The sequence below is a fragment of the Macaca fascicularis genome, chromosome 10 (genome assembly GCF_037993035.2).
Source record: "Macaca fascicularis isolate 582-1 chromosome 10, T2T-MFA8v1.1".
Classification (NCBI taxonomy): Eukaryota; Metazoa; Chordata; class Mammalia; order Primates; family Cercopithecidae; genus Macaca; species Macaca fascicularis.
The window spans coordinates 26,737,826-26,751,378 of record NC_088384.1 but is presented as its reverse complement, the minus strand read 5'-3'; the positions used below and the strand labels follow the sequence as shown (position 1 = coordinate 26,751,378).

General features: G+C 49.4%; 1 protein-coding gene across 4 annotated transcripts in view; it reads right to left on the bottom strand.

Moving 5' to 3' along the window:
* Positions 1–13,553, bottom strand: part of KIAA1671 (KIAA1671 ortholog) — a 253,647-nt gene that overhangs the window by 18,080 nt on the left and 222,014 nt on the right. For all 4 annotated transcript variants that reach the window (XM_065522346.2, XM_005567751.5, XM_045364315.3 and 1 more), the window contains 3 exons: positions 7,598–7,716; positions 3,812–4,061; positions 757–931 (listed from right to left, as the gene is read on the bottom strand). In XM_065522346.2, the coding sequence (XP_065378418.1) occupies positions 757–931; positions 3,812–4,061; positions 7,598–7,716 (544 nt within the window). The remainder of the gene's footprint in view (positions 1–756; positions 932–3,811; positions 4,062–7,597; positions 7,717–13,553) is intronic.

Below are 13,553 nucleotides of genomic sequence, written 5' to 3'. Positions count from 1 at the left end.
AGCCTCCCAAAGTGCTGGGATTACAGGCGTGAGCCACCGCGCCCGGCCTGTTTCTTCTTAAAAGTCTTTCATGGCTCTCCATCTACAGATGAAATCTAACTCCTTAGCAAAGCATCAGGGATCTCCATGATCTGGCCTCTGCCTACCTTTCCAGCATATCCTGCTATTCCCAGCTTGAGCAACATGAAACTCCTTAGAGATGCTGCTGCCACACACACAGAATGTTCTTTCTACATCTCTGTCCCTTTGATCCTGTTGATACTTCTGCCTGGAATAACTTTCCCTAACTCATTATTACCCATTCTTCAAGATTCAGCTCAGGTTTTGATACGGTAAGTAGCCAAAGCAGTCCTTAGAAGAAAATGTATAGCCTTAAATGATGCGTTAGAAAACAGAAAAAAAGACTGATAATATATGAACAGATCTTTCAACTCAGGAATATAGAAAAAAGACCAGTGAGCAAACCTAAAGAGAATACAGGGGTGAATTTAATCAAAATAAAAGCAGAAAATAGTAAAACCTTATTAAGCTATGTCTCTGTCTCGTAACTCAAAGAGCCTCAATTAATATGCTAACCTTCAAAACACCGTTTTACCTAGTTTCTGATAAGTTCTGCATAACAAGAAATCAGTTTCCTATGTAATTGTGTTCTAATGATCTACAGCCTTCCAAGTCAGGAATTTTTTCGTAGGGCTTAGTCTAAATCCTTCCTGCTGTTCAATGTGCTGTCTGAGAAGGAGAGAAGGCATGGCGTACCCGTTGAGTCTTTGAACATCCACGTGTTGTCAGTCTCATCCTCCAAAGGCGATCTGCTCTCGGACTCACTGAATCGGCTGCGCCGGAGGGAGTGGGAGATGGGGGCCCGGCGGCGGCTTCTCTTGCTGAGCTGCACCCGGGTCTTCAGGGCACTTGAGTCGAGGACTGAGGTTTGCTTTGGGAGCAGCAGGGAGGAAGAGGAAAAAAAGCAAGGGAATCATCAATGGAGGGTACCACAACGAAGTCGGTGGTACACAGCTTCGTTGACAGATGAGAGGCTATTTAGGTGGTACCCAGGCCAGTGCTAGGAGATAAACAGTGTCTCCTTCCCACAGTGGCTTCCACATTTAATAGTAACCTAACATCCAAAGCCTAAATTTCCCTATAAAACATACCCCATAGGCTGATGACAAGAGCCAGGTGGAACAATGAACCTTGAGTGCCCTAGTACAGTGCCAGGCTGCCTGGCACCCAGTAGGCACATAATACTAATGCTTTTTCCCTCCCAGTGACATCCACCACACAAGTATGTAATCTACAGCAATGATCAGTACACAGCAGGAGCTCAATAAATGTTTGTTTGTTGAATGAATAATGGATTCAACATCTAACTAAATCCTTCTGTCAACCGTATTCACACAGAGTCCCCAGGTTGAGAGGTTCTCTGTGGAATTCCTACTTTACTCACATAATCTACTAAGGTGCAGGTGGGAAGGGAGGACGCAACATCAGACGTCCATTTTCAGGCATCCCTGAAGACTCACTCTGAGCTGTGACAGGTGGGGGCTGCCAAGTCACTACTATCCTCAGTGAAAGGGTGGGGAGCGTAGACCATCTGGGTGGGCCCCGGTAAAGAGATGGGAAGTGCCTGGCTCAGAAGTCTCCCGGGAGACAGCAGTGAAGTGCTCAGAGCTTGGGTTCAAACCCAGCTGGGTTCGAATCCTGGCTGTGTGACCTTGGGCAATGAGCTTCACTTCTCTGAGCCTGGGTGTCCCTATTTATAAAAAGGAGACAAACAGTGTCTCCTTCCTACAGTGGCTGAGAGAACTCCCTGCACTCAGGCGTGGAAAGCTCTTGTTTCAGACAGAGCCTGACCAAGGCTCACAGCCAAGAGCTCTTTCCGGCAAGCTCATGTTCTTACATGAAATGTTGATTTCTTCCGCCTAGGTCCACTTTGGAGAAATTCCATCACCCAAGGCCTTCTAAGTCAGTGATGACAAGCTAATTTCAATGAATCATTTCCCAACGATGGTAAGTAACAAACGCCCCACTAGGGGTGGTGGAAGGAGGTGGTATTTGCATAGCTACTTCCCAAACCAGCCACAGTGCTGTCTTGTGAGGAGACTTGCATGGTACCAGTGAAACAGGGGGAAAGACGGAAATCAGAGAGTGCCTGCTGCACCTAGAGGCAGGCTCGCTTCTTCGGCCACTTAATAGAGCCAGGTTTTCAGACTCCAAGAAAGTAGGACAGAATCACACTGACAGAGGGGCTGGCTTGGAGGGGAAGATGGTGCCACCCTTGCATCCTCACCCTGGTACAGACACTAGATTCCTTAGTGCCCTGCCTCCGCCTCCCCATCCAGCCTCCAAACCGTCCCTACAGGACGTGGTTGGCACCATACATAAACCTCAGTATCCCCACAGGAGACCCAAATCGTGGTGGGCATCACACATAAACCTCAGTATAATTTCAGTAAGCGTTAGACCTATGCTTAGGGACACCAGCATTTAGTCACTCCATGGCCACTTCGATTTGCTAATTTGCAAAATGGGCAGGCCAGTTTTGCTTCTGGGGTTATTAACATGTGCCTGGGCCAGTGGTCAACACTCAGTGACTGTTGTTTATCATGGACGTCAAGAAGGAACCACTTAGTGTTCTAGCAGGAAAGCTCATGATGCAGTGACATGGTGCTGGCATGTAACACACATAGCAAGATCTCAGTTCACGTCTGTTGAGTGAATAACTGAATATATCACTCAAGCAAATCCTGATGCCACCCAGGGAGGTGGGCATGGCCATGGTCATGGTTATATAATGGGGTTCCCCAGTCAAGACTGAACTTGTGTCTTTCTTTGTCTCTGCCCTGATCTAGAGGTGCCAGCGAGAGACCTTGGCCATACATTGAAGGTGAATCCCCTTTGAAGCCCTAAAGGAAGCCCTTTTTCTAAAGCAGTGGTGCTCCTCCTCTGGGGAAATGTGGGTAGTCATGGCCAAGTGTGTAGGTGGGAGGCTTTACTGCCAGGAGAGAGGGCCCCTTTCAGATTTCACGGACGTTCCATCCAACGAGTGGGCAGGTAGCCCTATTGTCACGGGAGGAGAATAATGACATCACCCCTGGGTTTCAAGGGTTGACAAGAGGACCTGCCTGACCCCTGGAGATGGGGCTCCCAGGGGAAAGGAGGATAAGTTCTGGTCAGAAGGTGCTAGAGCAGAAGACTGTTTGACCTGCTACGCTGGGGCAGCTGACATCCTGGCTGTGCTTGGGACCTGAAAGAGCTGAGTGCTAGGGGCTGTCCCCTGGGACCTCCATGAAAGGTGCCCATGCCTGAGGGGACTTTCTGTCCTGGAAGAGCCACTACAGAGAGAGTTGGATCCCCTGGTACCAGGGACACGGTTCTACCAGCAAGACCTCAGTGAGAACGTTCAGCAGAATCATTCTAAGCAAACTCCAGGCTCTTCATGCTTGGAACTATAAACCTCAGGGTGACTTCCAGGGTTAAGTGGTCAGACTCCCTGCTTACCTGGCAGGTGAGGGCTTAGATCAGTTTTAATTTGAATACATGCAATTGTATTTGAGGCTGTGGAGCTGATGGTACTGGTTACAAGTGGATAAGGAAATTGAGGCTCAGAGAGGTAAAGACATTTGCCCCAAGACACACAGCGGGCATAGGGCAGGTCCAAGATACATGCATAAGTGAGTCCCATTTCAAAGATGGTGCCTTCTCTACTCACTCCAAGGGTCCTTGGCACACAGATCCTACACCTAAAGTGGCAATTCACAGAGAGAGGCTGGAATTTTCATTTAAGAAGAAACGCTCCTGGCTACAGACTTACATCGATGAAGGAGAAGTCATCCACTCTCTTTTCAGGGCAGGAGTCCGGTGGGGGCGGCCCCTCCATCCCGTCGGTGGATTCCAGGTCAGTGCTGGAGCGGTCCACGCTGGTGCTCCGCTGGTCCCTGGAGCAGTCATACTGGTCCCCGGCCGAGGTGGGCTCCGTTTGGGAGGACAGAGAAGACAAACGGCTACTGGGGGGCTGTTTCCTTGTCGATGTGGCACTGCTGTCTGGGGACTCAGTGGCCAAGCTGCAAAAAAAGGGAATGAAGGGAGGCAGGGTTATGGAGAACGTTTCAGAGAACGGGATTTCAAGTGAAGGATGCTGCAGGCAGCATAGCTTGGGGTATGTTTTATAGGCCAGGTAACCACAGACAGAACATTCCAGCAAAAGACCCTCTTTGGAAACAGCACAAGATGTGCCACAGTGAGGTGCTGTTTAAGGCATTGCCTAGAACACCTGGCCGGGTGCAGAATGGGAGGAGTCAGTCCTGTGCCACTCAAGACCCTCTAGCCCTGCACTGTCCTGGATGGAAGCTGCTTATCACAGGTGACTGTTGGATCCTTGCAATGGAGCAAGTGACAGAGCTGAGATATGCCATGAGTATCTTACACACTGGATTTCCTATACCTCACACACTGGATTTCCAATACTTTGAATGAAAAAAAAGAATGTAAACTGCCTCGTTAATAACTTTTCATGTTAACTGCATGTGGAAATGACAGTATTTTGGAACCCTTGGTTCTGATAAAATACATCCTTAAATTTAATTTCACTTGTTTCTTTTTATTCTTTTGTTATAGCTACCAGGACATTTTACATTACATATATGTCTTGCATTTGCAGCTCACATTATAATTCTTTTTTATTTATAATTGGTACATAGTAATTACACATGTTTCTGGGGTACAGAGGGGTGTTTCAATACATGTATATATTGCATAAGGATCAAATCATCTATTTCTGCTGGGCAGGGCTGATGCAGATCAAATTGTTATCAGCAGTTACCCATGGAAGAGCAGGTGGTGGGATCTGCATTATTTCATTCACTCATTCATTCAGTCATTTAATAAAAATATACTGAGCATTTACTATGTGCCAGGAATTGTGCTAAAAAAATGTGTCATCCAATCCTCTCCAAAAATCCTATGAGGATTATCCTATAACTGCCACAATCCTACAAGTTAGGGTTGGTGACATGGTTTGGATTTGTGTCCCCATATAAATCTCGTGTCGAATTGGAGGAGGGGCCTGGTGGGGAGAAGTGATTGGATCATAGGGGTGGATGTCCTCCTTGCTGTTCTCATGGTAGTGAGTGAGCTCTCACAAGATCTGATGGTTTAAAAGTGTGTGGCACCTTCCCCTTCTCTCTCTCCTGCTGCCATGTAGGACGTGCCTTGCTTCCCCTTCACCTTCCACCACAATTGTAAGTTTCCTGAGGCTTCCCCAGCCCTGCAGAACTGTGAGTCACTTAAACCTCTTTCCTTTATAAATTACCCAGTCTCAGGTAGTTCTGTACAGCAGTGTGAAAACAGACTAATATAATTGGCCTCGTGAACTTAAATATTCTTATTCACCTTGTTAAAGGTGAGGAAACTGAGGCACAGAGATGTAAATTAGCTTGCCCCAAGCAGCAGTACTGGGACTGAGCCCAGGCAGTCTGACTCCAGCGTCCATGTCCTTGGCTCTCTCCTACTTCTGAAATCTCTTCCTATGATAATATAGTCAGGTATCGCTTGGGTCATTGGAACCATGTAAGATAGAAAATTTACAGATAATTCAAGTCATTAACAACCTCCTGCCCTGCCTCCACCCACATATTAAAAATGACATCTAAGCCAATAGCCTAGCAAAGCCTCCAGGTCATGGGAAACCCTTGCCTTGAGAAAGGACAGGTGGGCACACCTGACAAGTGGGCCTACTCTCAAGACCACCAGGCTGCTCCCTTGAGCAGAACTTTCCACAGGTGTGCTGGCATTTCACCGTGCTTTCTGTCAGCTCTGGGATGATTTTATTACTTGTCATATGGAGGATGTTAGGGTTGTAGGGTGGATTGAGGCAAATCCACACAGGATGAAGGTAATACCATCGAGAGACAGCAGGTGGCACCACTGTCCAAAGCTGGGAGCGCCATGCTCCTGGGGTGGCCAGAGGAGGGGAAGCTGCAGTGTCTCTGCGGGACAGCAGGGAGCGCCCACCCAGGGGTGCACCCAAGTCCACACTCCAGCTCCCACTGGCCTGAGGTCAGAGCTGGGGAATGGAGACCCAGAGGACGTGGGTTTCCAGACTCTCAGTCCGGTGCTCTTGCAGTGGTATTCTAGAGAAATTTAAGTAAGCTCATAACTAAACACATATTTCATGGGTCAGTGGGAAAAACAGCTTTCTCGGGCACTGTAAAAAACCTTTGCTTTCCGGCTGGGCGTGGTGGCTCACACCTGTAATCCCAGCACTTTGGGAGGCCGAGATGGGTGGACACAAGGTCAGGAGATGAAGACCATCCTGGCTAACATGGTGAAACTCCATCTCTACTAAAAATACAAAAAAAATTAGCCAGGCGTGGTGGTGGGCACCTGTAGTCCCAGCTACTCGTAAGGCTGAGGCAGGAGAATGGCGTGAACCCAGGAGGTGGAGCTTGCAGTGAGCTGACATTGCGCCACTGCACTCCAACCTGGGTGACACAGCGAGACTCCTCTCAAAAACAAAACAAAACAAAACAAACAAACCAACAAAAACCTTTGCTTTCCTTTTACTTTTTCTTACCATTTTCAATTCTATCAACCCCCTCTCAACTTTAATATCGGTGATTTATCATTTTTATCACTGTGGTAAAATACAGTTTGCCATTGGTCACTGTCATCGTAGAAATTTCCATCACCCCAAAAAGAAACCAGGTACCCATGAAGCAGTCAATCCCCATTCCCTTTCCACCCCCAGAGCCTCATCTGTTTTCTGTTTCTATGGGATTTGCCTATCTTGGATATTTCATATATCATTACCTTTTTTTTTTTTAGACAAGGTGTCTCTCTTTGTCACTCAGGCTGGAGTGAGTGCATTGGCGCGATCTTGGCTCACTGCAGCCTCCATCTCCTGGGCTCAAGTGATTCTCATGCTTCAGCCTCCTGAGCAGCTGGGATCACAGGTGCCCACCACCACACCCAGCTAATTTTTTTTTTTTGTATTTTTAGTAGAGACGGGGTTTCACCATGTTGGCCAGGCTGGTCTTAAACTCCTGGCCTCAAGTGATCTGCCTGCCTGGGCTTCCCAAAGTGCTGGGATTACAGGCATGAGCCACTGCGGCTGGCCCATACTCTTTTTTGTTTGTTTTGTTGAGACGGAGTCTTGCTCTGTCCCCCAGGCTGGAGTGCGATGGCACAATCTCGGCTCACTGCAACCTCTGCTTCCCAGGTTCAAGTGATTCTCCTGCCTTAGCCTCCCGAGTAGCTGGGATTACAGGCGTATGCCACCACACCAAGCTAATTTTTTGTATTTTAGTAGAGACGGGGTTTCACCATGTTGCCCAGTCTGGTCTCGAACTCCTGAGCTCAAGCAATCCACCCGCCTCGGCCTCCCAAAGTGCTGGGATTACAGACGTGAGCCACCACACCTGGCCCATAATCTTTATTATTTTTTTTGTACTTCCTAATTTCTTTTTTAAAACAAGAATGGGCTCCTCTTATAATTACAGATCGGAGGTTTTAGCAATATAGAAATCAGGAGGTGGGTGGGCTGCAGCAACTCCAGCCCAGATGCCTCCCTGCAGCCAGAATCCTGCCACATGCGTCTTACCTCTCCCCGCTCTGGCGCTGCTCTGTCCACGTCCCATACTGGCTGTCGGCTTCATGCACGAGGGTGTCAGTGTCCTTGGGTTCAGTGGGCCGCCGGGAGAAACACTGCTTCAGCTGGTCCTGCAAAGACAAGCCAGATGTGAGATTTCTACCGGGAAATGTACTTAGAACCCCCGTCCCGGCTGACACGCAAGTCAGATCGCACGGCCCCTGCTCAAACCCATCCCAGCTCCCCACTGCCCTCCTAAGTGGGGCCAGACATCTTGGCTGGGCACTAGGGTGATCAATCGTCCTGGTTTGCCCAAGATGTCACAGGATACAGGACTTTCAGTGCTAAAAGTGGGCAAACTGGGATGAAGTGGTCACCCTACCTGGCATGTGGAGCCCTGCAGGGCATCGCCTGGCCCTCACCTCAATGGCCATCTCTCCTCCTCACAGTACAGCCTGGGCACACTTCTCTCATCTTCAGTGTTACCCAGACTCATGAATCTGGCTAGGGAAACCTCTATGCACCCACCTGCCCAGGTTCCTACCACCACCGTGTTTCCCATCCGCATCACCAGACACAAGATCCTTGCAGCACCAAACTCGGGACAGGCATTGGGCTGAGCTCTTGACATGAGATCACCTGGTTGAACTACAGCCCCTCGACAATCCCATGGGGTGGATCTTATTACAATCCCCAGTTTATAGATGATAAAATTGAGGCTTAAAAACATGAAATTACATGACCCAAGTCAAATAGCCAGTAAACAGCCGGCGAAGTGGACTTTAGCCCCCAGGTCCAAACCACTGCACATCAGGCAACATCAATCCCTTGGGCTGTTGCAACCTGGTCTGTTGCTGGTCTCGGCCCTCAGCCTGGGCCCTCAGAGGGGGCAGGCAGGGAGCAAGGGTGCTGATTAGCACAGAACTGACCACAGGGCCAAGCCTGGCACACAGTGGAAAGGCCATAAATCCCCATTAAACGACTGAACTATCTTCCTTCATTTGTCTGCTTCGCAAATTAAAAGCCCATTCCCTGTGATGTGGCCATTGAAATGGCTGCCACTTAGGCTTGTGCTTTGTTGAGTGGGGAGATGCTGGTGCACTCAAGACAAAACCAAAAGTAGAATCCTTGGATGGGCCGTTGGCACGCTGATGACTCAGATGGCCTTGGCTGCCTGAGCTTTGAATGACGCTCTCAATCACCATCTTTTTGTTTTGTTTTGTTGAGACAGGGTCTTACTCTGTCACCTAGGCTGCCGTACAGTGGTACAATCACAGCCCACTCCAGCCTCGGCCTCTGGGGCTCAAGTGATCCTCCTGCCTGAGACTCCCAAGTAGCTGGGAGCACAGGTATACATACACTACCACACCCACCTTTTTTTAAAAAAAATTTGTAGAGATGGGGTCTTGCCATGTTGCCCAGGCTGGTCTTAATCTCCTGGGCTCAAGAAATCCTCCTGCCTCGGCCTCTGAAAGCATTGCAATTACTGGCGTGAGCCACCACGCCCGGCCCCAGTCACTGTCTTTTGATGAGGAATTTGGAGATGGGGGTTAGGGCGTAAGACTGGTCCAGAAAGACAAACACGGCTCATCTTTACTCCTTACGTTCTGTTCCATTTGAGGGCAGGAGGCACATTCTGCTGGAATATGCTTCAGATCATCTCCTGTTCAAATACCTTCCGGGGCTCCCTATTGTCCTCATGCTGAAATCCAAGGCCCCTTGCAAGCGAGCCCCCAAATTTCCTGTCTGATCCCATCCCCTACCCTTGCTCCAAACAAACTCTCTATCCCACACGCTTTGGCTTACTATATACTGTCTCCCACACAAGCCTCACACACTCCTGGCCTCTGCGCCTTGTTTGTGCCATTCCACCTCCCTATCAATCCTTCTTACCCAAAGCTACTGCAACCCATGGTGATATCTCCTCCCTAAACTTCTTTTTTTTTTTTTTTTTTGAGATGGAGTCCCGCTCTGTCTTCCAGGCTGGAGTGCAGTGGCGCAATCTCAGCTCACTGCAACCTCCACATCCCGGGTTCAAGTGATTTTCTTGCCTCAGCCTCCTGAATAGCTGGGATTAGAGTCACACACCACCATGCCTGGCTAATTTGTTTGTATTTTTAGTGGAGACAGGATTTCACCACATTGGCCAGGCTGGTCACGAACTCCTGACCTCAGGTGATCTGCCCGCCTCGGCCTCCCAAAGTGCTGGGATTCCAGGCGTGAGTCACCACTGTATACCCTGGATGACTTATCAATTCTACCAGACAGAATGTGACACATAAGTTATTTACATGACAGATATTTACTGAGCACCTACTATATGCTAGGCACCGGGGAACTGGGCATGGGAGGTCACAGCACAGATGCAGGCTCCGGGATCCTGCAACTTATCAGATGTGCCCTTTAAGCCTGGGATGTGCCAATGTTTCTGTTCCCCTCTTGGAGCCTGCCTGGCATGTAGTAGGTGATTAATTAATGGAGGTGGGCTGATTGTTCCTCAGCAGTTTATCTTCCTCCCAGGCAGGGGAGCCAGCCTCTTCTCAGGTTATCCGGAACCACACTGAAGTGAGAAAACATGTGTGTGTGGTCCGTGTGGTCCTGCAGAATGAGTGGGCGCCTGGGGAAAAGCCTGCTGTGTGGCCTCAGGGCTCTGGCTTCCTTCTCTGAGTTGCAGAGAAGTTACAAGAATTCAGTGAGAAAATAACGGTCACCCCCAGGGCACAGACACAAATATGACAGCTCCCAGAAAAGGGCGCAGCACTCAGGAAACATCCCATAAATGGTCACCTCCTTCCCATTCTCTTTCTCTTGCCTTTTGGAGATACTCATGTAGCCCATGATGTTCATGTGAATACTGAGAATGAGGGGTATACAAGGACGGGAATTCAGAATAAATCCCTCAGTCACCCCTGCTAAATGGCTATACTCATAGACCCGAATCACAGCTGCTGTCCACTCTTAATTCTACTGTCTGTAGAAGCTTTTCTGTCTCTAGTTACAACCTTACTAATTGTAAAACATTTAGGAGTAACGGAAAATCACAAAGAACACATTTTAAAAGAACTCATCACCCAAAGACAGTATCCTGTCATAGTCCTGCCCAGAGTTCTCTCAGGATCCATTCACCTACATCACCATTTTACTGGCTGAAGAATATTTCACTTTTCAGATGCAGCATCTTCCAATTAACCAGTCCCTGAGTGCTGGCATTTTTGCTTGCTGAGGATTTTCTTCGCCACTACAATCAATAATATGACGAACATCCCTGAGGCTAAATCAACACATCTCTGAGATTATTCCCGTAAGAGAAATTCCTAGGTATAGTGTCACCAGGTCAAAGGGCTTTGGGATCCGGATGAGCAAGCCAGCTTTGGAAGAGGCTGCCTGACCTCCAAGCCCATGGGCAGCACATGGGGATAGCTGTTAGCGCGCCTTAAGGATGCAGTCAGGCCCTGCTGGGGAGTGTTACATTTTTGCTTTGCAAGGTCACCTGATATACTCAGAGGCACAGCACCGTCAACAGAATACCTCCCTGGGACGCGGGGCTGGGAGCAGTCATCTGAGCCCGCTCCCAGCTCCTTACTGTTTTCGAAGATGTGATGGAACTGGCCTTTCCTTAACTTAATGCCTTTCGGAGTCAGATTCAGAGGCCAGATGCTGGGGAATTAGGGGTTGTTTCTGGTGGAGGACAAGACATAGTTGTCCCAAGCAGCTTGTTGTCCTGAGGCTACAAAGTGGATGCTGGGCTTGTGCCTGGGTGTGCAGGTGTGCTAAGCTCAATGGGGGGCAGAGGAGTGACAGTTTGGGGACAGCTTATAGCTAGGGCGGGGATGCAGGGCTGGGCTTGCTGTCTCTGCTCTGCCCAGCTGTGCAGCCTGGCAAGTGACTCCACCCATCCAAGCCTCAGTTTTCACACTGGAAAAACAAGGACTGTTTTGAAGTATCAAGAGATAATCTCTGGAAAGTGTTAAGTTCACTGCCTGGCACAAATGAGTGCCCAGGAGATGGGAACCGTCATGATTGGAGCAATTTTCAGGCCCTCTTTGGAGTCAGGCAGGGTAATGGAGCCTTGGCAAAGGGTTCTTAAAATCCCTGAGAGAGGGGGATCCCCTTCAGTGCTGAGTGACGGAAGAAGGAGTCTGCAGGCGCCCCCCAGAAACAAAAAGGTCAAGTCCATTGCTGAGGGTGAAATCAGGGCAGGCGGCAGGGGGGCAGTTTCCAGACCTCTTGTGGATGGCCCTGGGGATAAATGGTGTCCAATCAAAACATGGTGGCTTCCCTTTATACAACCATCTGCGTGCCCTCTCCACAGAGGTTTCGGATTCAGACTCGGGGATCTGAACTCTCCAAGAGTCAGGGATGGATGCGTTTCCTCCCTCCACTGCCTAATGCCAGACTGAGGGTCCTGAGGCCAGCGCCCCACCTCCTCTCTCGCCTTCACTGCCACACTGCATCGATCCTCAGTCCTTCGAAGTCTCTTTCTGGAACATTCCTTCCAGCTATGACCAGCTATCTGTTCACACACTGCGGCAGCTTCCGAGGGGGCTCCCCTGGCATCCTTCGCCCTGTATGTTCTTCTCATTCTACTTTCCAAAACTGAATAGGTCCCTGCTCAAAGCCCTTCCACAGCCCCCCACATCCCTCCGGGTAAAGGTTGGGGTTAGGGTTAGGGTCACGGCCTGCGGGGCCTGCATGGGTGCGGGGCCTGGTGGGCTCGAAGCTCCTTCAGTGTTGCTTCCCTCCTCCCTACCCTTCCTCTCACTCCCCAGTCCCTCCCACTGGCTCCTCCAGCCCCATTTCCCTCCCCTCACATTCCTCCCTCTCACCTCCAGACCTGGCGGAGCAGCCACCACCTCCAAGCTATCATTCAGATTTCATCTTTGATGGCTCTTCCTCCAGGAAGCCTTCCCTGAACTTTCCCACCATCCTACCCTGAGGGCTGGCTCAGGAGGCCCCAGGCTCCCATCATCCCCTAGACTTCAGGTCTCTACATCTGTGCCATCTGATACAGTAGCCACTAGCAACTTATGACTATTTAAATTTAATTTATATTAACTGGGCCGGGCGCGGTGGCTCACGCCTGTAATCCCAGCACTTTGGGAGGCCGAGGCGGGCGGATCACAAGGTCAGGAGATCGAGACCACGGTGAAACCCCGTCGCTACTAAAAATACAAAAAATTAGCCGGGCGCGGTTGTGGGCGCCTGTAGTCCCAGCTACTCGGGAGGCTGAGGCAGGAGAATGGCGTGAACCCGGGAGGCGGAGCTTGCAGTGAGCCGAGATCGCGCCACTGCACTCCAGCCTGGGGGACAGAGCGAGACTCCGTCTCAAAAAAAAAAAAAAAAAATTTATATTAACTGACATTAAATAATACTAAGAATTCAGTTCCCCTGTGGCATTGCCATACTTCAAGGGCTTCACAGCCACCCACCATACTGAACAGCGTGGAGAACACGTTTCTATCTCTGGAGAAATCTCCAGTGTACAGCACTGCTGCAGAATTTTCCACAATATAATAATTGTCATTTACCACTTTCTCCACAGTCTTCCCTGAACAAGCACTGTTTGCAGAACCAGAACATCTGGACTTGAATCCAGAGACCACCACATAGTAGCTATATGACCTCGGGCGAGCTACTTCTTCTGTGTCTCAATACTCAGTCAAAGCAGTTACGGTGAATATAACTGTGTTCTCTGCTCTTTAGCACACACAGACCCTCAAATTTGGAGTCATGCAGGGGCTAGGGTTACCTAAGGGAATTCATCTTGTAAAGGCAGTTTAAGAAAGCAAGCTGTTAATCAGCACTTTCTCTAGTTAGTATCCTGGTAATCCTGTGTGCATTGCAAGTTATTCATGCCTCATCATTCTACCAGAACTTGGCGGAACTTCAAATCACAACACTTGAGCTTAGCCCCAGAGCTATGAGGCCTCAAAATCAACCACACACACATAAACACACACACACACAC